At 47.5% G+C, this 26839-nt stretch overlaps 2 protein-coding genes across 6 annotated transcripts in view; one reads left to right on the top strand and one right to left on the bottom strand.

The window, feature by feature from the left end:
- The first annotated feature begins 1753 nt into the window (after positions 1–1753).
- SKP1 (S-phase kinase associated protein 1) lies at positions 1754–10825 on the top strand. Its single transcript, XM_088536907.1, has 6 exons — positions 1754–1784; positions 4121–4217; positions 6564–6637; positions 7669–7812; positions 8507–8647; positions 9484–10825. Exons 2-6 carry the CDS (start codon positions 4121–4123, stop codon positions 9517–9519), a joined length of 492 nt encoding a protein of 163 aa, XP_088393033.1. The 5' UTR covers positions 1754–1784; the 3' UTR covers positions 9520–10825.
- A 4683-nt stretch (positions 10826–15508) lies between these two features.
- Positions 15509–26839, bottom strand: part of TCF7 (transcription factor 7) — a 46017-nt gene continuing 34686 nt past the window's right edge. The window contains exons 4-12 of one of the 5 annotated variants that reach the window (XM_088536901.1): positions 26389–26521; positions 24646–24736; positions 22765–22851; positions 21981–22091; positions 21720–21882; positions 21463–21570; positions 20615–20663; positions 19092–19164; positions 15509–15755 (exon numbers count right to left, since the gene is read on the bottom strand). In XM_088536901.1, coding sequence (XP_088393027.1) covers positions 15533–15755; positions 19092–19164; positions 20615–20663; positions 21463–21570; positions 21720–21882; positions 21981–22091; positions 22765–22851; positions 24646–24736; positions 26389–26521 — 1038 coding nt within the window. In that variant the 3' untranslated portion in view covers positions 15509–15532. Of the gene's footprint in view, positions 15779–19091; positions 19165–20614; positions 20664–21462; positions 21571–21719; positions 21883–21980; positions 22092–22764; positions 22852–24645; positions 24737–26388; positions 26522–26839 lie in introns of all 5 variants that reach the window. The other 4 variants (XM_088536902.1, XM_088536904.1, XM_088536903.1 and 1 more) reach the window with 4 other exon arrangements.

Here is a 26839-nt window from a genome sequence, read left to right as displayed (position 1 = left end):
AGCTCCGCAGCAGCACCTTCTTTTTCAGGGCAAACACGACGAGCATCCTGGCTAGCTTGGGAGGTTCATTCCGAGCTATGTAGGGCACAGTGGGAGGCAGCCGTCAGCGCGATCGTATCTATGACAATTTTACACCCCTTTTAGGGTGTGTGTTGTTTTTGTCATTAACTTTCCCAGACTTCTCATTCAACAGCAAAATTCAAAGGCCACGTGGATGGGATTTTATCTGTCACATCTTTAGAGCAACTGTACCAAATACAAAGCTCATGACCAGTATCACTCTAAATTTGTAACTCATTCATAGATTGTAATTAAACATGGGATTTAGCTTTCTGCCTGCTCCCAGATTTGTTTAGATTTGTCTTATGTAGAGAGCAGAAATCATTTGTGTTTGGTTCCCAGTCTGAGTGAGCCTGTAATTACCGATGACGAGCTGAATTAGAAACACTGATCTCCAGCAGCATCAGGAATTAGGATTACTGCTCCTGCAGATGCGTTGGCCCCAGACCACCTCCCGCCATCATGCGATCCTCTTAGCCCAGCAGTTTTAATGTAAATGAAAAAGAGCATCCAAGGGAAATGTTTTTAATGCAAATATAGTTCTCAGCATTGCTGTACAAGGAGTGACTGACGGGCAAAGAGGTAAGTGTGGTGTAATCAAAGATCACTTAAGGGTGAGATTGGAGGCTTTTTTTTTGGTTGATTAGGTCCTAATGAATTGTTAGCAGTTTGCCCAGTTACTAACACCAGGATATCTAGGAGCCCCCGTTAGTATCAAACGACTCCTCTGTAAGTGTCACCTGGTGCTTCCAGGTGCTCAGCCAGCTGCTGGGAATTGCGTTTCCCAGGTATCCTAGAGCCCTGCTGGTCCTCTGGACCAAGCTCCTGCTCAAAGCAGGGCCATGCCTGAATTTAGATCCATCCCAACAGCTGGAGCAGGTTGCAGAGTCATCTTCAAGTGCCTCATAACACCCTGAGGCCTGTACTTAGCTTCTCCAAACAGGCAGGTCCTCTCTAGCTCAACGGACTTTGTATAAAAACCTACATAAACGGTATGACACAGTACAAAAATAGCCCTGTTGTCACCCAGGCTCCAAAGCGTTCTTCCTGGTTGAAAATCCAACTTCATGAGCCTGCCCTCGGGCCCAGCTGCCTTCAAGGAGCACCGAAGCACCCCTGCTTTGGCATCGAACACTTCCACTACTTCCATTCTCCTCCCTTGCTGCTTTATGCAAAGCTGCACAGCTCTAAGAACCAAGACTCGGATCTACACTCCGAAATGAGCAAACATTCTGGGAATTTCCTTCGTTTATTAAGTGAAAGGCGTTCTCTGGTGCTGTTTTTAGGGCAAAACAGGGGCCAAGAAGCCAGCGGGGACCTAACACCCGCCCCCCACCCTGAGGGGCCGCGCGCCCCCGCGCCCCTCAGGGCGGGTTCGGCCGTTGGAGCCCGCGCGAGGCCCCCGCGGCCTGTTGCGAGGCTGCCGGCGCGCCTGCCAGAACGGCCCGCCCGCCGCCGCTCCCTGCCGCCTTCTTTCGGCTCCCTCCCATCCTCTAAAGAACCAGCGCGCGGCCGCTTTTATTTAACAACCACCTCCCCGCGCGGCGCGGAGGTCAAAGCTACGGGGTTCGGCTCAGGCGGGCGCCGCGGGCAGCCCGGCGGTTGCGAGGCAGCGGGAGGCGGGTCCTTGGCCCCCCCCGCCCTATAAAAGGCGCCGCCGCAGTCGTGCCCTGAGCGCTGCTGCTGTCGCGTCCTGCTCCGCGCGCCGGAACCGCCGCCTCACGGTGAGGCCCGGGGAGGAGGGATGAGGCCGTCGCCGCTGCGCGGGGAGCGGCGGCCCCAGGGAGCGGCTTGGGCCCGGGAAGGCCGCGCTGGGCACTGGGGGTGTTTGCGACCTGGGGCCTCCCCGCTCATGTGGCCGCTGTCGGCCCCGGGCCCGCGCTGGGGCCGCTGCGCGAGGCCTCGCGGCCTGCCGAGCTCCGCGGTTCAGCCCCCGCCGCGGCTCCGGGCCGTGTTTTTGAGCGGCTCCCGGCGCGTCTCGTTGTTGTCACCTGCTTAGTCACCCTGCGCCCTGTCCCCAGGATTGGGCTGCGGCTCCCCCGAAAGGGGCTGTTTGCCTGCGGAAGACTGGGCTGTGGGGCGAGAAACAACAACATGCGCGTGTTATCTTAGCTGTTACCAATAATAATGAAAAAAAAGGCAATAAACCGGCTTCCTCCTGTCTTATTCGTGTTCCTCACGAGAGCATTAATGCAAATGCTCTTGGGGAGGTTAAACTTGCCGGGGCAGCATCCCCGTCTCGCTGGCTCCGTTGTGTAGCATTATGTAATCCTGGCCCCACAGGAAAGCCAGAGCATCAAGCTAGATTTGCTCTTGAGGGCTCGCAGGGTGTCCCTGCGGGAACAGCTATGTTGGAGCTGAAATCTGCACCCAAGCTTCGCCTTTTCACAGTGTTCTTCAAGCTGCAAACTCAGTGCTCTGTGTTTTTCCCTGATTTTATTTATGTGTGTGTGTATATATATATAATGTACATATCTGGAACACTCATGACTGCATTCCTTCAAAATGTATATCTTAATTAGAAGAAGCACTGTCATATAAGGTTACATTACTGTATAAACATTAACTAGCCCCTGGCTCTGCCAAATGGAAATTAAAGCAATGAGGACTTGAAGCTGGTGTGAGCTGCTTAATAATGCTCCTTGGCTGCTCTCCATGGGCCTGGGCTCCTCGCGGTCCTGCCCAGCTCTGTGCTGCGAGGAGCTGCAGGAGGCTCTCCAAGGGGGATAAGGGGAGTCACCAGAAGGGGATGCAGCTTCCCTCAGGTTCTGTGGGTCAGGTTACAGCTCTAAGGAACTTGTGTGTAGAGATCTTCAGTGTGGCAGGGGATGAATGTATGAAAATGGTAATTCTTTGTACCTGCACTCTTGTCTTTAAAAGTGACTTGCAGGTTATATTTATAAATGTATATTTTAGGGACTTTTAAACAAGCAATTTGGAAAAGAAAGTGCTATTGTCTGCAGCTAAGAAATATTTTGAATAGTTAAAAAAAAATAAAATAAAAAATGCGTTACAGCATGCCTCCTGTTAGTCTGTCTAGATAAGACTTATAAGTTTTTTGTAACCAGGCAGTCATGAACATCGTGCATCCCTCTAGCCAGCTGAGTCAAGCGCGGTGATGGTTACACTTCGATGTGAAGCTTCAGCCAGAGGCTGTAACCTACTGGTTACTGAATCAAGTCTGTTAGTTCTGGTTTTGATTTGTGGAATATCTAGGAATATCTAGGAAGATGCATTTCAGTGAGACTCGACTGCTGTTTTAGCCATGGCATAATCTTCAAAGCCTGCTGCTGTTTGCATTGCAGCTCTTATCACAGTTTTTTCCTAAAAGCGTATTAAAATACTCATTTTAATGTTTCTTAATGCTAAGAAGGTACTGATGTAACTTTCTACTTCATAAAAGTAGTATAAGGTGCTGAAAGCCTTCCTGGTACTGGTATATTGTGCGAGTTCTGTTTTTGTTTTTAATCTCTCCAGAAAGCTAAACGTCCTTCTGAAGGAGAACTGTTGGATCCCAAATAACTGTTCGGTTGACCCTGCTTTGAATAGAGGTTAGGGGCTCCAGCCTGTCTTTGTAGGTCCCTCCCAACATCAAGTATGCTGTGATTTTGTTCCAGGAACTAGAAATTGAAAAATGCTTTTGGATCTGCGTTCAGCTGAGTAATTATGATGAGTACCAGCTGTTTGGATTTGCAAACAAGTAGTGTGCTTGTGTCACATAAAATCAAGAGAAAGATAGCTCTAGTGTTAGACTGCCAAACTATAAGTGTTACTGAGGCTAATCAGTTTTATGGCACTCATGCTTTTAAACTGGAGAGCCTTTTTTTATTGGGTGCTGGACTTCTTTCTATTTAATTCCATAATCATCTGAATTAATGAATTTAGTCCTGTTGATGATCCAAACACTGAATAGTTGAGCATGCATGAGTGACAGTGCACTACTCGCTGCAAGTAACAAGCAATATAAATAAGAAAGATAACTTACAGCCAAGGTAGTTAAACTTTGCTCTATAATGTGCCTGCAGTATGTCGTTCTAAAATAACTGTCCTTCTCTTGTAGATGCCTTCAATTAAACTGCAGAGTTCAGATGGAGAAATCTTTGAAGTTGATGTCGAAATTGCAAAGCAGTCTGTGACTATAAAGACTATGCTGGAAGGTAAGAGGGAGTAGCTGTGAGGACCACCAGTTTGTGGTGAGGTACCAGTGTGTTTGGGGAAGAATTCGGACCAAAGAGGACAAAGTAGTACTGTGCTGAATTGAATTCTGAGGATTATGAAATAGCTTGCTGTCTCATGCCAAAACAGCTGGAACAATCGCTGCTGTAGCTTAAATTTTGTTTTGAGTAAATGTGCGCTCTCAAAAACCTTAAAGTTCGTCTGCCTTGGTAAGTGCAATTATAGGGTGGTTGTTAAAATGCAAATCCTGATTGCTTTGCCTGCTTCAGTGTTGTTAAGCAAACTGAGCAAGCTGTATGTATATTAACACTTACTTAAAAATACAAATGAGTCTCATTGTTTCCACCTCTTTTCTCAAGTGGAATTGGGGGGTGGCCATAAACTAATGCGATCAATAAAGAACTGAAGTGAAACCAGTATTGTGAACTTATGGAGGCAGTTAAATTATTGGAGGTAAATACTTAGCGCTGATCTCTGTCTGACATAAATTTGAGACAAAAGAGCTTGTGGTGGGGGAGGGGAAATCCACCAGATGGCTGCGATACAGAGCAAACTGTGTCTAATCTGGCTAGTGCAAGTCCTCTTTGTTTACTGTTTTTTTTCAGTTTTTGTGTATATTCATGCATTAACAAAAAATCTTTCTGTAAATGTGCTGGAGTGTGAATCCTTCAGGCTTTTGGGGAGACTTAATACATTCAAATGGTAATAAAATAAGGTTAAAGTACTCCATCCGTCTGATATCTTCATTCTGTACCAGCATTTAAACCTTGGTTAATAAGGTGCTGTTGAATATGACCACTAAATACAGGTAGGCTGACCAGGAAGTGTAGCAGGCAGCTGGAACACGTTCCGGGGTGCGGCTCCTGCTGGGTTTCTTGGAGGAGCTGTGGAATGGGCAGTGTTCAGTGACACGCAGGTGCTTGTGAAAGGGAAGCTGCATGTGGTAAAGCACTGTAATCCAGGCACCGAAAGAGCAGTGGGACCTGCTTTTTGCATTGGATACAACAGCGAAGAGGAGCAGGGTTCACGGGTGGGCTTGTGTCGAGCATCATGACCTGACCCTTAAACTGTCAGCTTTCTGGTGAAACTGCCCTTTTGGAGGGGATGGGGCAGAGTGCAGGTACAGCTGGCTAAATTTCAGACATTGCTGGTGTTATTTCCCTACACCAGACAGTTGTGGACAGACCAACAGGTCATTTCTTATGGTGGTATCTGCCATTACTTTTGAAGTACCCATTTGAAATTTCCACTAATCAAGTAGTCTTTAGTGTCAGCATTTTAATCTGTCAGCCTTTGAAATTAGTTATTCCAAACAAAAAATAACACTAATTAATATTCTGCTAGTGACAGCAGTAGTGTACTTCTGTATTTAGGCAAGTCAATGCACTTTTGACTGTTGGAACAAATATGATTAGTTGTGTGGCAGTTGCTCTTAATTCTTAAGTTCATGTTGATGTAAAACTGGCCCATCCATGTGTGTCAATAAATGTCTGTTGTGCAGTTACTCCCTTTCAGAGCTGGTACAGTGTGCTCACCTAGGGCAGGTAGGGTCATATCCAATGACTAGCACATGTGTAAAAAGACTTGTGTGTTCCTACTGCAAGATAGATCCAAAGCACAGAATAAATAGTACATTAGCTGAATCCTAGTTTTTAAGCTTACTTCTCAGTCTAGAGTCAAAATCTAAACATTTCAATTGTCAAGAGGGCAAGCTGACAAAACTTATGCAGTTTTTCTTTAGGATGCTGACAGGCTTTTAAAATGGAAGTTATCAAAGCTTTGCTTTAAGTGCTTTGCTGCCTTAGCTTGTAAACTTACGTGGCTTGTAAAGCTCAATACGGATGCTTTGGAGGCCACATAATTAGCATCTTTATGGCTGCACTGTGTACTGTTCTGCGGGGACAAAACATTGTGCTTGACTCAGCAGCTCTAAGTGCCTATTTAATAATAAATTGAATGGGAGGTCTTAGCTGGAACGCTTGGTTTTAACTCGCGACTTGAAATCCTGAAAATGGTAAAAATACTTATATATTTACCTTCTAATTCTTCAGCACATTTGATTTCCAGAACATGAAACTAGGAAGTTCTACTTAAGCAAGTGATTGCTTAATAGGTTGCGGATATTCAGAGTATATCAACATCTTATTCACTTGGGTAGCCTTGTGAGTTACTCTGCTGCACTGAGGTCAGCCCAAAGTATGTGCAGTGCAGCCGTGGCCCTGAGGCTTTCAGAGGGATCCTGACTTCACTGTGTTAGTGAAGCAGTCCAGCTTGGAGAAAATAAATGGTTTAGCTACTCTGTTGCTTAGTTGTCTTTCCATTTCCAGATCTGGGAATGGATGATGAAGGTGATGATGACCCAGTCCCTCTTCCGAACGTTAATGCTGCTATTTTAAAAAAGGTAAGGTCCTGGAAATGGTAGTGTTGAATGAAAATGTGGAACTAGTGGCAGAGTTGCTGTTAAGGCATATTAGCATTTCATGATATTAAAACACCAATTTTAATTGGATTCTATGAATTGAGGTGGCTGTTCATGAGATCTGAATATTAGGAGAAAAGTTTAAGGAACAGACAGTGGCGAGTGTCACTGGCACTGAGTGCACAGTGTGGGTGTTGTGCTTGTGCTGCAGTTACAGACTGTAAATGCTTGCCTGTGTTAAATTTAATAATAGGCCATGGCTGCTCTTCGGTCAAATGAGGAAAGCAAAAACAAGAATATTGCTCTATTCTGAGATGCTTTTTGCTCTGTAGTGGAAAGCTTTGAGCCAAAGTAAATGCTAAAATGAATTGGGATAAGTACAGGGTTAAGAATTATTTTCTAGTGAAAATGTGCATAAATAACTTGGCTTCTGAAGTTGTGGTTTAGTTTGGCAGAATGCAAGAGGACTTTCCTTGGAGCTGATCCCTTGTCCTTTTAATTATCAGGATGATGAGACAGTGTAAAAATAAATACAATTCAAGTAACGTGGAAACATGCAAAGTTTTGTCAGGTGTCTTTTGTGCTGGAGTAAATGTGTCCTGCTGATGTGCTGCACCACTCCATGATCTTTCCATATGTAGTATTTTGCTTAACAAGAATTACTTGTTTCTTGTTCAGCAGACAGTTTAAACACCTCAAAATGAGGTTAAAGATTCATTTGCACACTGCCCTGTGTATTAGCCAGGACCTTTCCATCAGCAGCTACCTTTAGGATCCTAAGTAGCTGCTGTCTCCAGTGGGATTCTTCAAGGCCTGTGCATTCCAGGATTGGAATATGGAAGCTTGACTCTTCCAAGACCAAAACCGGATAAAGATAATAGAGCATGCTAGTACATCACTTCTGTAATACTAATCTAGAGAAAAAGGTGCAGTTCTTCTAAATCTGGAGTTGTGTTTGCATGTTAATGGTAGAATCTCTGGGATCAAACTTTTAATATTAATATCAAAATCAGGTGATTCAGTGGTGCACCCATCACAAAGATGATCCACCTCCTCCTGAGGATGATGAGAACAAAGAAAAAAGAACAGATGACATCCCTGTGTGGGATCAAGAATTCCTGAAAGTAGACCAAGGAACACTCTTTGAACTGATCCTGGTACGTGTGTTCAAGAAGTGTCAAGACAATATCTGCCCTCCACTTGTCTGCTTTAGTCATTAATACTTTTTAATAGTTTCTTACGGGGAGGATGTAGCAGGGGGAGGAGGGACACGTAGTTTTGGCAATTTCTATTTTACAGTTCAGAGTGGAATTGTTGAAGATAAAATGCCTGTTGACTTGATGCTAAGCGTTATTCTATGTGTTCACCTACCAATTTTCATTTCCTAAATTCTTTTGAATCTGGGAACCTACAGCTATACTCTTTTTATTTTTTCTACCCCTCCTTTTCTAGCTTTTAAATTTTAGTTGAGCACTTCTTTCTTGAAATTGAATCTTCAATGGTGATCTGAATATGAATATTGAAATCATTTTTGATTTTTTAAATGTGCCCCTTTGGTAGTACTATGACTTGTTATTACTTAGCAAGCTGACAGCATTTAAGATCGTGGGTGCTTGAAAGACTGAAAGCCCTTTCTAAACAGGGATCCCTTACGATGCAAATAACTTTTTTTTTTTGTTTGTTTAGCAGGAAGCTCTAGATACCTTTTATTTTAAAGTTATTTGAAAAAATTTATCAATGTGGAAATGGTCTGTTCAGTTTACAGCATTCTGTGCTCTCAGCGTAAGCATTTTTTTAGTAAACATCCAACATTGATATGAAGGCTTTAGATTTGGATTTTTTCCCCTACAGGCTGCAAATTACCTTGACATCAAGGGTTTGCTTGATGTCACATGCAAGACAGTTGCAAACATGATCAAGGGGAAGACTCCAGAAGAAATTCGCAAGACATTCAACATTAAGAATGACTTCACTGAGGAGGAAGAAGCACAGGTACGAGATTATCTGGGTTTAATTACAGTTTAGCTGGCTTACATAGTGAAGATGTAGTTCCAGCATACAGTAGTGAACATGTATTGTGCTTTCCAGACAGAATGAGGGCCTTAATTTTCATGATGAATTAATACATGGTGCTACACAAAAACTTAGTGTCTGATGCAACCAACGTGCTATTAACAGTATAAGCAGACTAATGTATTAATTCTCATAATTCAGTTGTAATTAGTAGAAGATCTTCTGGTGTCTACTGTGCCCATTACCTGAGGAAAGTCAAAACAAGCCCTTTGATTTCTTAGCTCAGATGTCTGTCTTGTAAGAAGAAATGCAGGATTGTTTGTGGCAGCCTCAGGATGCTGTTTTTGGAGCCCTAGTAACAATGCAGTGTCGTGTGAGGCTGCAAAGATGAGGTGCTCAGATTATACTCTTTAAGTGATGAACTCATTGATCCTACAGCTTGAACAAGGAAACAAATACAAACTGGCTAAATTGGAAGATCAGACCAAGACATTTAGATGGAAAAGGCAGTGGATTTTAGGCTTTGGTTTGTCCGCTTCATGACAGAGCACTTGAGACAATTTTTCAGCTGGTCATTTGCTTTTGACAGTTATGATGCCCAATACAGCAAGAGGCATAGCTTTTTCAATTTATATTGATAGAGGCCAGTGTGGAAGTTTGCTTTGATTGCTCATTTTTAAGTTACAAACACTGGGGAAAAAAGGTGCAGCCAGCTTCTAAGTCAGTGCCATCTTGCAGTATGTAATCCTGAAAGAGAACTTACAGCAACTGAAACTTAGCTGCAGCATAATAACTGTTAATGTAATATGTTTCAGGTACGTAAAGAGAACCAGTGGTGTGAAGAGAAGTGAAGAATTGTGCCTGATTCTCAAACACTGTAAGGATTGTTCCAAATACTAGTTGCACTGCTCTGTTCATAATTGTTAATATTAGACAAATGCAGCAGCAAATGAAGTTGTGTTAGCAGGATCTTGTTCCCTTTGCATGTGTAGTGTTTTTTGGGTACAAATTTAAATTCTCTGAGTTTTTACTAGTGTAATTGGATGTCTTTTTACTTTACTCTGCAATGAATAAAACTGAATTAAGTGTGGATTCTCTATGGAAAGTAGCACTTAAGGTTGTCATTTTCATTACACTTTTTAACTGTTCAAATCTAGTTACAATGTTAAGCATTGAGACCTTCCATTGTAAATAAAACCACCTGCATTTTTTTCCCTCAGACAGAACAAAACATTTTATTCACAGGGTATTGATAATTTTAAAAAGGCAGAGCAAAACTAGAAAGTGTCTCGGGGAACTAGTCAAAGTAAAAATGTTGCTGGATTTCTTCCAAAAGGATTACATGAGAGAAATAATCTTACTTAAAGTTTTGTAACTCTCAAGAGGGATGTTCTTCTGCATTTAAAAGAGTAAGGAAGGTGGAAGGAGGGAGGGAAGGAAATCTTTGACCACTCTCTTGTCGTGTTAGTCTTGCCTGATAGACTAGCAAGAAATACAGTCCCGAACGGAGCGAGCTCCTGACAGATACGTTGGAGTCTTTTGACCATGTCTTGAAGACCTGCCTCTAGCTGGTAGCAGATAAGTGCTTTGCTTTGTGCACAGGACAGGCTTGTTCTTTACACCCTTTAATGTTAACAGTGGAATCCAGGCTTGACCAAAAAATATGACTGACATTACCAAAGTTAATATTATTGACCTGTGCATGCCATTAGTGGCTGTTTTTAGGCAATTTTAAACAACCCTTGTGATGTAGCTCTTTAAAACATGGTTTCATGTGTCTACAGGAAATCCTTTTGCCTCTGTATGTGATATTTCAGCTTGTAGAGACTTGATTATTGCATATGAAGCTAATGCAATATTGAGCTTGACTTCTTTGGACAAAGCCACTTGCAACTAGTTGAATAGTAACTGGTTTTCTGATTATTTTTATTCTTTTTTTTTTTTTTTTTTTTTTTTTTTTTTTTTTTTACAGTTCCCTTATAGGGAGTATGGGATGGTTGTGTGGTAGATCTTTGAGGTGTGCTCTTAGCTTGTATTGCATTCCATTCTCTGTATAAACCTTAGAGTAGAATGAACCTTAATAAACATACTTATCTCACTTTAAATATCAGTGTTTCACTTTGGAATTAATAAAGGGCTTTTAAACTTGTATTTGCACATGGTTCTAGTTATTTGAAACTAGACAACCCAATTGCTATTCGTTACTGATTGTGCATTAAAGTAGCACTGAAATAAATGGATGTAAACATTTTACTGAACTCTCATGGAGGCCACTACACAGCCATAGATGGCAACTTCTCAAACTAATCCTGGAGCTGAGTAACATGAAATCCGGATGGATATTTACTCTTTTTACTGCCTTTCTAGCTTTTAGGTAATCAGTTTCCTGTGACTGCACCCCTTAGTGCTCCTGACTCTTCTGAAACTCCCCTGGGAACCACGTGTTGGATCCATCTGCCTGTTACATCTGCTTATTCATGTGGCTGCTGCACTTGTGTTTGTGCTGCTGTTAGCATTGGCAATGGCTTAAAATACGCCAGTGTTACAGATCTGGCTATAGGATGGAGCCTCTAATTAAAAAAAAAAAAAAAAAAAAAAAAAAACTTCATTTTAGAAGTACCACTAGAGAAAACTCATCATGACTGATCTTTGTGCTGAGAATCACACAGCTCTGACCTTGTAGCTCTGGTAAGACTGATTAGAGCAGCTTGCCTAGGAGAGGGCTGGCTGTGTCTGCTTTAACCACTGGTGGAGCAGGGGCTTTTGCCTCTGCTCCAGCCCCTGCATCCAGTCGCTTCCTCCTGTTGGTACTTCAAGCTCAATTCCATAACTAGGACAGTAAAGCATAGTAATGTGTTTATTAAAATAGCCTCTGCACTTTGTAAACCAAAGAAAGGATTTTAAAAATAGTTAAGGGGTTACATAGCTGTGACAAATCTCCGTGTTCTTAGTTGTCCTAGTAATTATGACTGCATACAGCATCTGTGCTCTAATAGAATTCCCACCGCAGCCTCTCTGAGGTGATACTGGATTCAAATCCTCAAGCTGCATGAAATGTGTGGGGTTAAAAAGAAGAAAAAAAATATCTGAGGAGCTGCTGGATAGGGGGTTTTTGCTCACTTGCTCCCTTCTAGCAACATTAGCCCTTGGCACCTTTCACAAAGGATGGATGTGCAGCTGACCATGGTAGCTGGCTGCTGCTGCTGCCATAGGTGCTTGGAACCCTTTGGAAATCCCTGGAAATCTCTCAAGAGGTGAGAGGCTGCCCTGTCTTCCATCTTGTTAAAAACTATGTCACCATTTAGCTTGAGTGCTGCTGCCTCATGTATTTCCACATCATGGCATGATCAAGGCAAAACCCATTAGATGGGGCTGGGGATAGACTGTCAGTAGTGATGGTTTTACCTCAAAGATACTTTTCTTAATCTTGACTTATGATTTTTAATTTATGAAACTTACCATTTCAGCCTTTCCTATGGGAGGCTTTGGGCAGTTATTCTGAAAAGTATGTAACATAAAACTGAAAAAATGTGGGACTCTTCTTCAATTCTATGAAATAATTATTTGACAGTGTTATAGGATTATAATTTCCAGTGGCCTAATTTGAACAGCCAGTCTGGCAATTACTTTATTTATAAAGCTATAAACATATTTTGAACATAAAAGCCAAAAAATACAAACTCAATGAAGTAAAAAAAATTACAACAAATGATGGATAGTCATTGGACAAATGAAAGTACAGCTGCAAAACATTTATCCCTGCTACATACATACAGTGGTTTTGCTTGGTTTAATGAAGTGGTATTTCCATGACTTCTACATTCAAACTGGTTTCAGGAATCCAAATGTGTAATTCTAAAGAGTTGAAAAGGCTGTAAAGGAACTTTAAAGAAAAGATTTTGTTGTGATAACATCTAAAGGGCAAAGTTTTCCTTCTATTTTTTTTTTTAACATTAACACAAAATAGTAACACTTCATATAGTATTTCTAAAGACACTTTTTTTGGTATTTGTAATTTTCTCTGTTTTGGTGTTGGTTATTCACAAAAGGCATGTGGAGAAAAAAAAAAAAAAGGAGTCTTGCTCCCTACATTGCCTTTGAAAGGGGCAGCTTGGAGGTCTCTTTATTGCATGTTTTGGAAAGATTAAAGCTGCACCAGTATAACCTGGCCAGGCTGTGTTATAGCAGGAGGCGTTGTGAGCTTATACGGTGGCAGCTGAAAGCGCAGGATAAACCTGGCCATACCCTGTACGGGCAGAGCAGAAGGTCGGGACGATGCTGCCCGGGAGCAGCACCGGGATCCTGCAGCACCTGGATGGGACAAAAGCGCCGAGAGGAGCTGCAGGGCCGTGTCCAGGTGAGTCTGCCTGCAGCATCCCGAGCACTGGGAAGCGGCTGGGAATAGCCTGGAAACAAAGGGATGAAGGTCCCAGCAACCTGAAATGAATGGCTGTTCTGTTTAGGCTAGTGCTGCTTGGCCCTTGGTCAAGGAGCACAGTTTCCATGCAGGATTTTCCCCCCACCTTCCTGTGATGTTATTAAAACACATCTGCTTTTTCTTGCATACCCCCCTTTGCCTTGCCGCCAAGTTGTATTTGTTTCATGCAACCACAAAATACCAAGAAGGTGCAAGTTATTCCTGTTTTAAACAGTTTTTGAGTTATGCTAGACCTTAATGGACATTATTGCTGCTTTGAAATCTGCATTTTTCCCGGTAGTTGACACACAGCACCTTACAAAGTGAAAAATGGTGAGCTGAGACTTTATTTTTCAAGACAGTTTTTTTTTTTTGATCAAGTCATAGAAAGTCTGTCAGACCTGGGAAGTCTGCTGAATTCCTCCACTTGGCACTAGGCCATGCTGTTGTCTAAACTTGCTAAAATAATTTAAATGCTAGCAGATTGCATATGGATCTAGTGCTACGTAAGGAACCCTCTGCGTGCGAGAAGTGCAGGACTTCAAACACGCAGGTAGCAGCCTCTTTGGATAATGCTGCTGCTCTAAGGGTTATGCTCTGAATTTGTGCACATAACTTTCTTTCAGTGCTTCTGCAGTTACGTTTACCCAGGAGAAGAATAAAAGCAATTGCTTTAGATCTTCTAAACTAAAACTAGAATTTTTTTAAAAAACTATGCTACTATAAGCAAAAATACCTAAAAGGAATAAACCCAAAGCTGCTCTACAGACTAATCAGGGTTTGTTGCTTTTTTTTTTTAATCAGAAAAAAAAATTTCGTCTTTGACACATAAACTTGTTTAAAATATTTAGTCCAATGTAAAAAATTAGGGAGTTGTAGGCTGTTTTTTTGCATTAAGAAAAAATATAAAAATATTTTGTACATTATAAAGGTCATCTTAAATTTCTTGCAGTTCTACAATAATATTACTACATTGTTTGTATCCAGTACTCTAAATTCTATTCTGTAAAGTAGAAAAAAATAGACCCCTCTCTCCCTCCATGTGTTATTTTTCTCTTCAGCAGTCTAGGATGTATTTCCTTCAAGCAGGAAAAAAGTATGCAGAGGACTAGAGTGCGATCTCTGTGACAAGTGTGTAAATCTGGAATAAATCCAATAGTTTCAGATTAAAATAGCATTTACGTCAGTTTACGGAGATCAGAATCTGCCCACAGTGTTTGTTGTTTATCAAGCGCAGAATATAAATAAAACATCAGAAACCGGTAACTGTTTTTAAGCTGGAGAGAAGACAGGAACATTTGGCATCATCACGGGGTGGAAGGAGGATCTTTTAGAAAAAGCTAGTTTTTTTTTTTCCAAGTTACGCACCAAATCGTTAAAACTATATCTTTTTTTTTTTCCAGGAGGAGCATGGACCGGGGTGCGAGCAGAGAGCAGGGCCGTGCTGATCTGCTTGCAAACTACCCCTGAGGAAGGGGAGGCCTGAGAACGGTGCCGAAGCCCGTCCCGCTCTGTCCTCCACCCCAGATTCGCTAAGAAGAAAAGTTATTGGAGCTGGAGCGGGATTCTCCGTCCTGAGTGACCAGCCGGGTGCCCGGTACAGAGCTGCTCGCAGGGAGCTAGGCTGAGGCTTTAGGAGCAACCTGAGGCTTTGCACAGGCTCTTTTAGGAGAATTGGCTCTCCGAATCTGCAGTGAAAAATCCCTAACAGCACCCGGTGCCCAAGCGGGGCAGAGAGCGAGGAAGAGCTGGGCCCCGCGCGGCTGCCGCGGGCTCCTTAGTGCTCCCCGTTCCCTCTGCCCCGCTCGTGCTCGTGGGGTTGGCACGTCTGCACGCAGACCTGCTACCTGTAAACAACGTTTTCCTGTTCTCCAACAAGAAGTTTTTTTTTTTTTAAAAAATCACCTCATCTGTATTTTGTCTTTCCTGTGAGCCGGTCGGATCAGCAACCCAGCATCGCTACGTGTCGTCTTCAGGCGAGAGGGCTTTAAACCAATGCTCCCACTGCAGCTTTTCCAGCGTCGCGGGGTTGCAGCTACAAGAGGTCTGAGACTCCCTGCGATCGCGAGCAGCTCCCGCGCAGGGAACGGAAACCAACGGGGTGATCGAAAGCACCTACGAGCTACTGCAGCAAGCGGGGCCTTGAGCTTTGCCGTATGCAGAGGGGATGCAGTGAAAAACAAAACGAAAAGCAGCACAGGGCAGGGACAAAAGCCTTGTTTACTCATCAGCGCTTTCAAATTTGGCAAGTACTTTTACCTTTTTTACCAGCTTTCTGACTTTAACCCCCTCCCCCAAACCAAATGAATTTCCCAGCATCCTCAAATGCTGGGAAATCCTTTTTTTTTTTTTTTCCTTTTTTTTTTTTTTTTTTTTTTCTTTTTTGCCAATGCCAGTTTTTACAGGGAAAGGGCCTCGGGTCCATGGCAGCGGGGAGGGCGGCCGGGCTACGTCCCGGCGGCGGGTTTGGAGCGCGCGGGGCCGGGGCAGGGGTCGCTTTGCTGTCGGGGGGCGGCGGGGACGGCGAGCTTGTCCGGAGGCGACGCGGAGGGGACGCGCTGGAGTGCATCCGGGGGAGAGGGAGGGGAGTCTATAGCACTTCCATCGGAAGAAACTGGGCTGGCACAGCGTCCTTCTCCTTGTAAGTACCGAATGCACTTCTTTTTCCTCCTAAGAACAGTGGAGAGAGTTATCTGTGAATAAAGGGTGAACGCACGGTCATATATAACACGTAGGAGAGCACGGTGCTCAGCGCGGCCATGGGCGCAGCGGGACGACGCGCGGGGACCGCGCTGCCGCCACCGGGAGGATTCGCGTGCGTCTTCCTGCGTCAGGAAGCACCCAAAAAATCATAGGGCCCCCGAGGTGACTACGTGCCAAGGCTTAGAGCTTCTGATCTGTAACCTCCTCCATGACATTACCCTTCAGAAAGAGCCACGTGCTGCTCCTTGCAGAAAAATATGAGCCCATGTCTGACTGCTGCATGCCCAAAAGGTGCCTCTGCATGTGGCTGGGTACGTGGGGACCATCCTGGTGCGGGACTAGGTGCGACTAACCCATCACAACACGTGGGCCACCACCTATGCGCCTTCCTGCAGGACCTCTAACGGCAGTTCAGGGATGGGACTGGCTGGAAGAAGCCGTGGTCTGAGGCTGAGATCCCTTGTTTTGGACATTATCCTCATGGTGAGATTCCTTGTGGATTCCTTATAACTCGTTGCTATTTGGAGGGCAGATCGCCTGCTAAACTGCTCCTCTGTTGTCTAAGCAAAGGATAGAAGATATTCACGGCAGTGCCCAGGGCTTTTCTGGGCAGGATGAGATTAGTGTGAATTGTCCCTTAGGTGGCAGATACAAGTACAAAATGCGACATGGACAGATCCTAAAGAGAGGGAGATTAGACTGAACAAGAAGTATCCGAATGAACCTATAACTAGACCTGTGCTTCAAAAGCCTTTTTTCCATACTTTCTTTTAACAGAGCATGACAGATGGAGCTGGGGGAAGATTTATTAAAGATTGTCTTTATGTAATAAAGACCGCATAGCTAAGTATTCAAATGATGGCAACTATCTCCAAATCCCTGCTTTTCTAGTAGCAAGTCCTGGGAAGAAATCCGACATCACCCTTTCTATACCTGTATTTAGGAACAATTTCACCACATCCCTTGACAACTCCATTGTTCAGGACTCTTGAAAGCAGCAAGATTTAGGCTATGTTTACCCATGTTCCAAGTGTCACCTCATACACTGAGATGACTTCTACTTTTCCTTGGTATTTACAGCTAGCACATTGTCTCGTTCTGCATTGAGCCGTCTGGTTTCCCTTCTCTTCAGGGGACAGATCTTTTACGTCACCTACTTTGAATCCTCTACAGCCTCTCAGCACAGAGTTATGCACTCAGGTTTTCCAGATGTCCCTTGAACAACTTCAAGGGGGGCAGGTCCTCCCCTGGGGTTGACCTGGTGTCTCTACAGCCACCCAGCTTGATCCATGAGGAAAACCATCCATCCTCCTATCCCGCTTCTGCCGCAGCATCTCGTCTGAGGAGAACGGATCAGACGGGGCCCTGCTCACGCAGGCATGTGCCCGTCTGAGCTCACTGGTGAAAAACCAGACCGCGTGGCCACGTGCATCAGCTGGTGCCGTATTAAATGTGACTTTGTCCTGGATGTGAACTACAGTTGTAGTATCACTAGGGTCAGTGTCACAGTTAGCCGTGGTGACCCAGTTAATGGGATAGGAAACACGACAGCCCTGCTATCCTGAACACTCAACACTGATGTCCTTTTATGTTGGCTGTAATTTTACAGCGTGGACAAACCCTGGGAGAAGTTGAGCTTTCCCCGGGCATTTCAGAAGTGGGTGCTGGAAGAAGACCTTCAAAAACCTCTTATAAAATGACAGGATGTATCTATCAAGACACAGATCTGGTTTGGTTTACAAATACAGACAAAAAGCAGACCTGATGTTTACAAATTACTGACTAAATGAGCCCTTTAGTGACCTACAGTTGACATGTCTACTATTCAGCTTAAAGAAGATATCCATCCATCCATCCATCCATCCATATCTCCCTGGTCTCCTTCTGGACCATTTTGGCCCTGGGAGGGAGAGGCAGGTGAAACTTCCAAGGCAGAAACACTCTGTTTCAACCCGTTAAAGGTCTCCTGGCCTGGGAGGGAAGTTCTCAGGTGGAAGGTTTTCCCAGCAGGTGCCAGGACCAGCACGTACATGGCAGAAGTCCTTGTGCTGGCAGCAGCACATTAGTACTGGAAATTGCAGAACAGCTGTTACTAAACAGTATTTGAGTGGCAAAGGTTGAAAATAAAACCCAAGAAAGCATGCTGAGGTGTAAGAGCAGTTCAGCCGCCGTGTTACGGGGGAAGCAAGGCGAGGGGTTAGCGCTGGAGCTCAGCGAGCAGAGCTCAAATGAAGCTGCCCAAAGACGTGGAGCTGCCCCCACGTTGGTCTTCATCTAATACGTGAAATACTTGCAAGACATTAGCACTTTGGGGGAAATTGTAAACGAGGCATTCGGGGAGTTCTGTCCAGTCTCCTAAGTAGGAAAAGATGATGCTTGAGTGGCATCATCCACTGTACCCAGTGCAAGTGTGGGGTACTTCTAAGCTACTAATAAGTAATAAAAATACTCTGGAAGAAAGATAAAGCACCTGCTGGTTCAAATCACCCAGAACTACTTGAAAGACCTTGTTCAGCCTCCTTCTCTGGCCTGGTGACACCGAGCTCATTGCCAGGGCAGTGACAGACCTCCTGCAGGCCTGAAAAAAAGAGAGGCTTGTGGAGGGTTGCTATTCTTAACCAGTTTGGGTCAATCCCAAGCAATCTGGACACTGTTGCTTATCACTTTGGTTGCTGCTGAGATCAGGGACCAAGCAGTGTCCGGACCTGAGTGACTGACTGCATTCCTGTGATTCAGATTCAGGGAGAATAAATAATTTTGCATCCTCTCCTTGCTTGGGGACCTTTCTCCACCTGGGTCCATTGGAAGACACTCTGAACCAGGTCATATTTATTTGGCTCGAGCTTTTAGATTTGCCCTTATGGGTTCAGTCCTTTGCAGGTGGAGGCATCATGGAGCACTCACCAAACATCTCCTTGCTGGAGGTCATCGTACCCCTAATGCAGTGAAAGCTCCAGGCCACTTGCAGAAGCAGCAAGAGCTGGATCTCTAGGGCAGGGCTACTCCCAGGTAAAACTAGAATAAAGAAGCACCTTGTCTGCTCACTACCGGCCCTACAAGGGTATTTCTGCAACAGGGAATCATTGCAAGGAGATCCCACAGGAGGACTCTTCTCGGAGACACAGCAGGGAGGAGAAATGACATCCCAAAAAAGAGAATCGTCTACCACCAGGCATGGCAGCAACCCCCCAAAAAACATGTAAGACACAACGTGCCTATGGCTGCTAGGGCAAAATCTGGAGCCGGCCCCTCGGAAGGCGCCCCGGGAGAAGCCGCGGTGCCGCGGGGGATCCCCATACACACCTGCACGGGCCGCACCAGTCCGTTTGTTGGTTGAGGCCAAAGCGGGCTCTGCATTTCTTAGGAGAGGCAGGATCTGAGCAGAGAGGCATGCGGCGAGAGCAGGCAAGCAGAGGCACAGAGAGAGCCGCGGCAGCGGGAGGGAGAGAAGATGCAACGTCATTTAGGGTTTTTTTTAATGTAACTACCAGGCTGCACCCGCGTTTGGCTGCGACGCCGCTACGCGGGCACCACCTCTCCTGCAAGAAAGGGAACGTTAGGCAAATGTCAAGCTCATGTCTAGGACAGAGGAGAGGGAGGGTTGGAGAGCTGGAGCGTTTCTTGCTCTCACTTCCCTAGCTCGGCCATCGCCTTCCCATCCGCAGGCAGGAATCGTTCCCGACAGCTCCGGGGCCTCCATTGGGAGCGAGCTACCGAGCGGCCACCGAGCGCCTCCCGCGTTGCAGAGAAGAGGAGGAAACGGTGCAGAAGCAGGCGGAAAGCAGAGGTGGCACCAAGGAGCCCAGGCAGCGCTACTCTGCCTCCCCAAAAGCCCCTTCCAGCTGCGCTCCGCGGCCTTTCCTAAAATGCTGCGGTGTTGACGTACAAATACAGGACTTATCACCACTTATACACTGCACCTGCAACATATACACGTAACCCTAAAAGCTCGTAGCTCCTGTATCGGCCTGGGCACTTAACAAGAGCAGCAGTGTCACCTAAACTGAAGATCTTCCTGGGACACATCTACAGAGCTGCATGGACATCTCACAGCAAAGAGGTCACTCGGAGAGGATTAATCAGCTATTGACATAACCTGAGTTTGACGCATTAGCACCAGCTGCAGGATTCTGGGCTGCATGGATGCAGCCCACAGCTGCAATGTGCAGCGAGCATCCAACGGCCCAAGGTCTTGGCTTGCTGCCCTGCATGGCCACAACACCGGACATCATGAAGCAGGAATGCTTTAAAACTCCGCGTGGGAACAGTCTGGAATGAGGCCTGGGGAAAACTGCCCGAAAGTTTCTGATAAACAGAATTTTGTAGAGTGGAGGGACCTGCCATGCTGCTGCCGCGTTTTTACTATCACCTGACTTGAACTGGGGGTTGCTTTGAGAGGAAAAGTGATTTTGGGGGGCATTCTCCTGGGTAACCTTCATGTCTTTCACTGCATTTGGTTCCTTCCCACAATACTCATGTACGTCAGAGGAGTCTTCTTCAACTGTGTCAAAAATGCAGGACAGGGACACTGCTTGGAGGGAATTAGCTTGACAGCTTAAATGACGTTACGCTCTTGCCAAAACCTCATCTTTTTGTTTTTCCTGAACTACCCTTGTTCTAATGCAGACACATGCTTGTGAGTAAGTCACAGAAATGTGAATAGACTCTGCCTTAAAAAAAAAAAAAAAAAAAAACATATTCCTTTAGTTAAGGTCAGGAGAATAAATAAAATATGGCAACTGCTTTTCCCTTGGACAATCCACTCCGAGCAAAACCAAAGTGACAACGACGGAGCAACGCGCTCAGCTTAGCACCAGGGCATTTACCTGAGTTGGAATCTTGCTGCTTTTCCCGTGTCCGCCTTTTCTTTTTCCCCTAGGATGCGAAAGGAAAAGACCGTTAATCATTGCATCATTTCCAGCATCCCTGAGCCGCACACCGTGGGGGCTTTGACTAATCCCCAGCATCTGAGCCATTTTTGCTCTATTGACTGGAACTAAACAAGATTTAACCCATGAACTCACTGCCCTCAGGCCCATCATTTTGCCCCACACCGGATCTGGACCCTGTGTGTGGGTCTCCATGTGGCTGGAAAGCACTCGACACATTTAGCGCCTTCCACCTTCCCCTCTCCTGATTTTAATGGAAAACAAGTCTCTAGAGACCCCCCAGCCTGGGAACACTCATCTCGGCTCTTTCCCAGCTCTGGACCCACCTATCACTCCTCTGTTTCCTTCCCTCATTAATGGGAAAACACAACTTTATCCCCAGACTGCTTCTCCAACCCAGAATACATAACAACGTCCTCCACATCCTCCTGACTTATATTAATGGGGAGCAAATCCAGCCTGCGGGGAAAACATCCCTGGGAGAGCCGGCTTCCACCTGTGCCTTTCCATGAGAATTCCTGTGGTTTGGGTGAAGGTGGTGGGAAGCTCCTGGTGCAGCGAGCTCCTCCATAAACATAACGTTCAGGCTACAGTGGTGCAAAGATGCACAGCCGGGGGGATGTTCACAGCATCGCTGATATTTCTACGCATGCGATTGCACGTGTGTCCTGGGTGGCGCTACTGCTGCACAGCACGAGAAAGCCCCAGAAATCACAGCAAGAAAGAAAGCAATCAGGGCGGCAGGGGAGAGTTTGGCGATTGCCGGGGTGCCGCTCGCCACTCACGTAGTTATCCCTGGCGGACCAGCCGGGGTAGAGCTGCATGTGCAGTTGCCGCTCCTTGCGCGCCAGCTCGTAGTACTTGGCCTGCTCCTCCCGCGACAGCGCGTGCCACTGCAAGGAGAAGGGAGGGATAAACCCCTCTGCCGCGTCCCCCCTGCCAGCCCCCAGCGCCCGCAGGACAAGGGGCTGCCCGGGACGGGCTGCTCCATCCTTTGGGATGGACGGGGATGGTGGCGGAGGTGCCGGTCCCCTGCGCTCACCCTCCTGCCCAGGATCTGGTTGATGGCCGCGCTCTCCTTGAGGGTGCACTCGGCGATGACCTTGGCCCGCATCTCCTTCATGTACAACATGAAAGCGTTCAGGGGCTTCTTGATGGTGGGCTTCTTGGCTTCCTTCTCGCGCTTTGGTTCGGGCTGAGGTTTCCTTGGTGGGAATGCAAAAGGAGCAGTTAGCGGGGGGAAGGAACGGGGACAAGCATCCGAGGGGACAAGCATCCACGGGGACAGCGCTCGCGGACTCACATGTTCCGGTCGTAGTGCTCCATGTCCTGCTTGCCGGAGTGGGGCACGATGGCGGGGTGCGGGATGCCGGTGGTGTGCATGCCGGAGCCCAGCATCAGCGGGTGGGTGAACCTGCAAGAGAGCGGCGTGAGCGCGTTCCTAAAAGGCGCTTTCGCTGCTGCAACAACTCACTAGCGCTGCACGAAACAACAAGCTCTTGCCGGCGTCTGGATGTGAGTGACTGGGTTCGCTGTGCTTTTTAGGCAAAGAAAAGCCTAAGTCTGAACATGAGCTGAACGGCAGGAGCTGCACGCGGGGACCGGCGGCTTGGCCTCGCTCACAGCAGCCTGATTGCCATCGGCCCTGGGGCGCTCGGGCTCCGCTGGCCCTGTCCTCTGCGGGGCCGTTAGCTCCTTCCTGCCGTCGAGGCCGGGCGAGGAGACGCCACTTCCCGCCGACCAGGAGGAAATCCATTGGGAAAGCGGCTGCTCGGCCCTGCGGCAGGACGAGGCGAAGCGGAAGCGCAAGCGGGCGCGCGTTGCTCGCAGGGGACGGCGCTGGGAGGGAGCGGAGGCTCCTCCTGCCGCCCGGCCGCGCGCTCGGGAGGCCGAGACCGGGTAAATCCATGGGTCTCGGCGCAGCAAAGCCCGAGGCAGCGGCAGGGTCCCGGCAGCGGCTTCTCCGGCCCCGTGCCGGCCTCTCCGATGGCTCCGCTGCGGCGGCGAGGCCGGCGCTGGCTGCAAGCTCCGACCGCAGGCGCGGCAAGCGGAGCGGAGCGGCGGCCGGCCCGGCGGCTCATACTCACCTGGAGAAAGAGGCCCCAGCGGGAAGCGCCGACGAGTACGGCTGCCTAAATCCACATGACGGCAGCGGATAGACAGACTGGCTCTGCCTGGGAGCGGGAAGAAAGAGGCCGTCAAGGACCTTTAGGGAGTGCGGCGGTTCCCTTCGCTGCGTGCGGAGCTGCGTGCGGGCATCCCCGCAAGGTCCCCGGGGGTCCCCCTATCCCCATCACGGCTCCGAGTCCCACCAGAGTGGTGGGAGACATGGGCACAGTGAGGATGAGGCGGTTCCAGCCCTTGCTCCTGCTGCAGCAGCAAAAGGGGCAGCAAAAAAGAGCAAAATTGCTCGCTGCTCTTGCAAAATGGGGAAAAGACCCAGTCTGCTTCATTTTTGCCTGGACACAGCTCAAAAACGCTCCTCCAGCAGAGAGGCTGGAAGATGCTCGTCAAGCAGAACCAGGGGCCACCCCTTAAGCCCCTGCAGCACCTCTAGGCCACCGAGCATGGTATCACATGAGCTTTTTTTGGGGTGAAAACACCCGTTCTAGGCTCTGCCCGCCTCCCCGGCATGGGGACGATCCGCACGATCCGTCTGCAGGCAGGTGACAAACGGCCAAGTTTGCTGGGAAAAGCTGAAGGGCCTTTGAAGTCTGACATTCCTGCCCCTGGGCTCGGGAAAACCCATCCACAGCTGATCCAAAAGCGACATTCGCTGATCTGGTGGGCCCACGGAGTAGAGTATTAAAAGGACCATGGCGCTCACGGTTTTATCCAAAGCGGTTCTGACACGGAAATTAATTTGATTGCAGAGTCAGCCCCTGATTGCTGGGAAAGTGCAATTGGGGCTTGCACCGCCCTGGGACGGGGAGCCCTGATATTCCCTTGGGAGAAGCTGCTCTTGAGCCGTAAGCGGCTCTTGGCACATCCCTGCGGAATGGTCCGCCCCGAGGCACGTGCTGGGATCTTCTCTGAGCACTTTGGACGCTGTTTCCTGCCTTTTTTTGCCCATCTGAGGCAGTAAAAGCAGTAAGGGAGGTACATGGTGAAGGGCTGTCCGCTCCCTGCTCTGCTGGGAGCACTTCGCTCGCTTGCTCCAGCCTGGCTGGGGATGCCCTGTCCGACGCTGGTCTCCCTTGTCAGCAAACAAGCAGAAACACTTCCAAAAACAGGATCTTCTCTTTTTTTCTTATTGTTTTCCTTCTCCATGTAGCCAAGGCTGCTTTAACAGCTCCTCATCCCAGAGCATGGATGTGGCCTTTGGAAAGGGGCTCCCTCCTTGCCCCCCGCTCCAGTGCCTGCTTTTCCTGAGGATGAACCACATCGTGTGAGGAGTTAAACCATCGCTCCAGAGGAGCAGATTTAGCATGGAAAGCAGCATGTAATCTCTCTGCAGCCACGCTCCTTATCAAAGGCCTCAGCCTCTGCTTCTCTGTGGTTAAATATCTGGAACGCAAAATTCATGAAAAAAAAAAGGGGTAACTTTTCCCTCGGTGTTTTCATATGTTCCACGTCTTCTGTTTTGCAAAACATCCTCATGTCCTGGCCCCATGACGTCCTCCTTGGCCATGGGTTCCTGACCCGGATTCCTCATCCATGAACTCCATCCGCACTCCTCCGCGGCACGGAGCCGGCCTGGCGGCGCTCCTTGCTCCGGTCGCGTGCACACGGGATTCAGGGAGCATCCAGACCTGTCTCGGATACCCAGGAAGACAGCAACCGGCCACGCTCTTCCATGGATCGGCTTCCCCTTTATCCACCTCTCCATCACACTAATTGTGGGAGCAACGCGGCCAGGATGGGATCTCCGTCAGGAAGAGGTTCAATACCCATCCCGGAGCGGAAAGCGGGAGTGAATCCCATAGGGAGCCAGCGAGGCCGGGGCAACGCGGAGCGGCTGCACTCACCATCCCATCGAAGGAGTGATCTGTCCGACTCCGCCAGGAGGGAGGGGGTAGAAACCGGGGATATCGGATGTCTGGGAAGGACGGTGCACTCCTAGGAAAAAGGGGAGGGAAAGGCATTGGAGCAAGCGGCAGGCTGGTGGGGAGCAGGGATAGATCCCAAATGCCTTGCTTCCAAATATTATACATGTATACATATTTAGAGGCAGGTCTCCACTGAGCCTCTGTTAAAGCAGCGTTTCCTGCTGTCCTGCTCCTCTGCGGACCCGGGTGTCGGGTGGGAATTCGCCTCTGGCAAGGGGGATCCCTGCGGGATGTCCCAGCCCCTGGCTCAGCAGGCAGGGCCAGGGGAGGAGGGAGAAGTCAGAGCATCCATCGTTTTCCATTGGCTGCAGCACCAGGATGCGGTAGCTACCAGGGTTTCCTGGGATTTAGCTTTCCAATATAAGAGCTACATAAGGCAGAGCTCACATTTTCCCTGGAAGCTCAGCAGGCAGGGAAAGGAAGATGTTCACGCAAAGGCTTTGCTCTTATTGCACCTTGTGGAAGATTTTCATCTGGACTGAACCGCAAGTGAGTTATCACCGAGGTCTCTCTAGGACATGCTACCAGTGACCATGACGCGTGGACTGCGAATACACTCAGATTGATGAGATCCTTGGTATTAATAAAGCACTGGCTAGAGCGGGACGAAGCTGTGGGGTTTCTTTTTGTTTGCTTTTTGCATATTCAGCTACTATTCATGTCATTCCTCTAAGGCTAGGAAAATGAATTGAAATGAGTGTTTAACTTCTCTTCATATTTTTCTACTGAGTTTATTATACTCTAGTGGCTGACAAGCAATTTGTTGGCTGGCAGCAACCCAGGATGTGCCTGGGTATCTATTACCCCAGACATAAATCCTTCCCTGCGGCATTCCCGATGGGCCTCCGGAGAGCATGGAGGCTGCCAGCGGGTCCCGGGTGCCCGGTGCTTTTAGGCATGCGGAGCGCTTGGCAGCACTGGACAGCCTGGAAAAGCGAGCAGCTCCCGAGCTCCTGCATGAAGGACTTGCCCAAACTCTCCGTTTTGTGCTGTGAGTTCTGCACTGATTTCTTTGCTCGGGTGAATCCTGAGTCCCTCCCCTGGTGCATTTGCTCAGTGCACAGGAATTGCTCAGTGACATAGGAAACCAAGACTGGGTTGGTGCAAAAGCTTGGATGCTCCGAATAGATTGTTTTCAGACCCTGCTGTACTACCTAGAAGTGACAAGTTGGACTTCACAGTCCTCTTGTCCTTCACCCCCAAAGAAAGATGCTCTGTGGTGACTTCTTGCATCTGCACCCATATTTTAGAGCTCAGAGTTTAACCTCTCTGTACTTTCCTTTGCAGCCAGAGAGTGCAACAACCACATAACGTGTGGCCGTGGACTGACACCCAGATATAAAAATCCAGTTAGCTATTAGACACCAATCCTATTTAGTCAAAATATTTCCTGTTTCAAACATTCATTTTCTCAAAACGACAGCCTGACAGCAGTTTGGGTATGAGTCAAAGGAAAGATTACTTTCCATTTTCTGGTTGACTCTTGAGCATCATCTCTCCGGCTCTGGTCTGCAGGCAGCTTGCACAGGCAGCTGAGCACATTTGATGAGCAAGGCTGATGCTTTTGATATCAAACGTCACTGGCCAAGATTATAAAGCGTTGCAGGGAGCTAACAACCCCCAAACAAGCCCCGTTTCCTATGTGCATCCCGCCGCTGTTACCTTGCTTCTGGTTGATGTCGGCGGGCAAGTGGGGCGAGTGGGAGCCGTGGCTGAAGTGGTCGTTGCTGTAGGGGATGAGCGGGGTGAGCGGGTGGACTCCGTGCGACGGCTGCACCACGGGCACCTTGTTAGACTGCAAGGCACAAGGACAGGAGTCAGGCACAGCGCCGGGTGAAATGCAAAATCACCCATTTCAGGCTTTTCCAGGACTTTTTTCCTCCAGGAGGAACGCTGCAAGCACACGTGGCGTGGGCTGCTCCCAAGACGCTTCCCAACCCCACAGTGCATCTCCGACGTACATTGGCGAGCAAAGTCAGTGCTTAACAGGCATTTTTAGGAAAAATAAAACCAAAGAAAACCCCAAACCCACCAGCCTCCCTCTCTCTTTTGCATTCCTCCTGGTAGGGAGCACACACACATGCTTCGCCGTCTCCCTCCAGCCTCCGCGCCC

The sequence above is a fragment of the Tinamus guttatus genome, unplaced genomic scaffold (genome assembly GCF_059628265.1).
Source record: "Tinamus guttatus ecotype Peru unplaced genomic scaffold, ASM5962826v1 Tinamus_guttatus_pri_ptg000710l, whole genome shotgun sequence".
NCBI classification, from domain to species: Eukaryota; Metazoa; Chordata; class Aves; order Tinamiformes; family Tinamidae; genus Tinamus; species Tinamus guttatus.
Note: the sequence above shows the minus strand (reverse complement) of the source record. Positions and strands in the feature narration are given on the sequence as shown.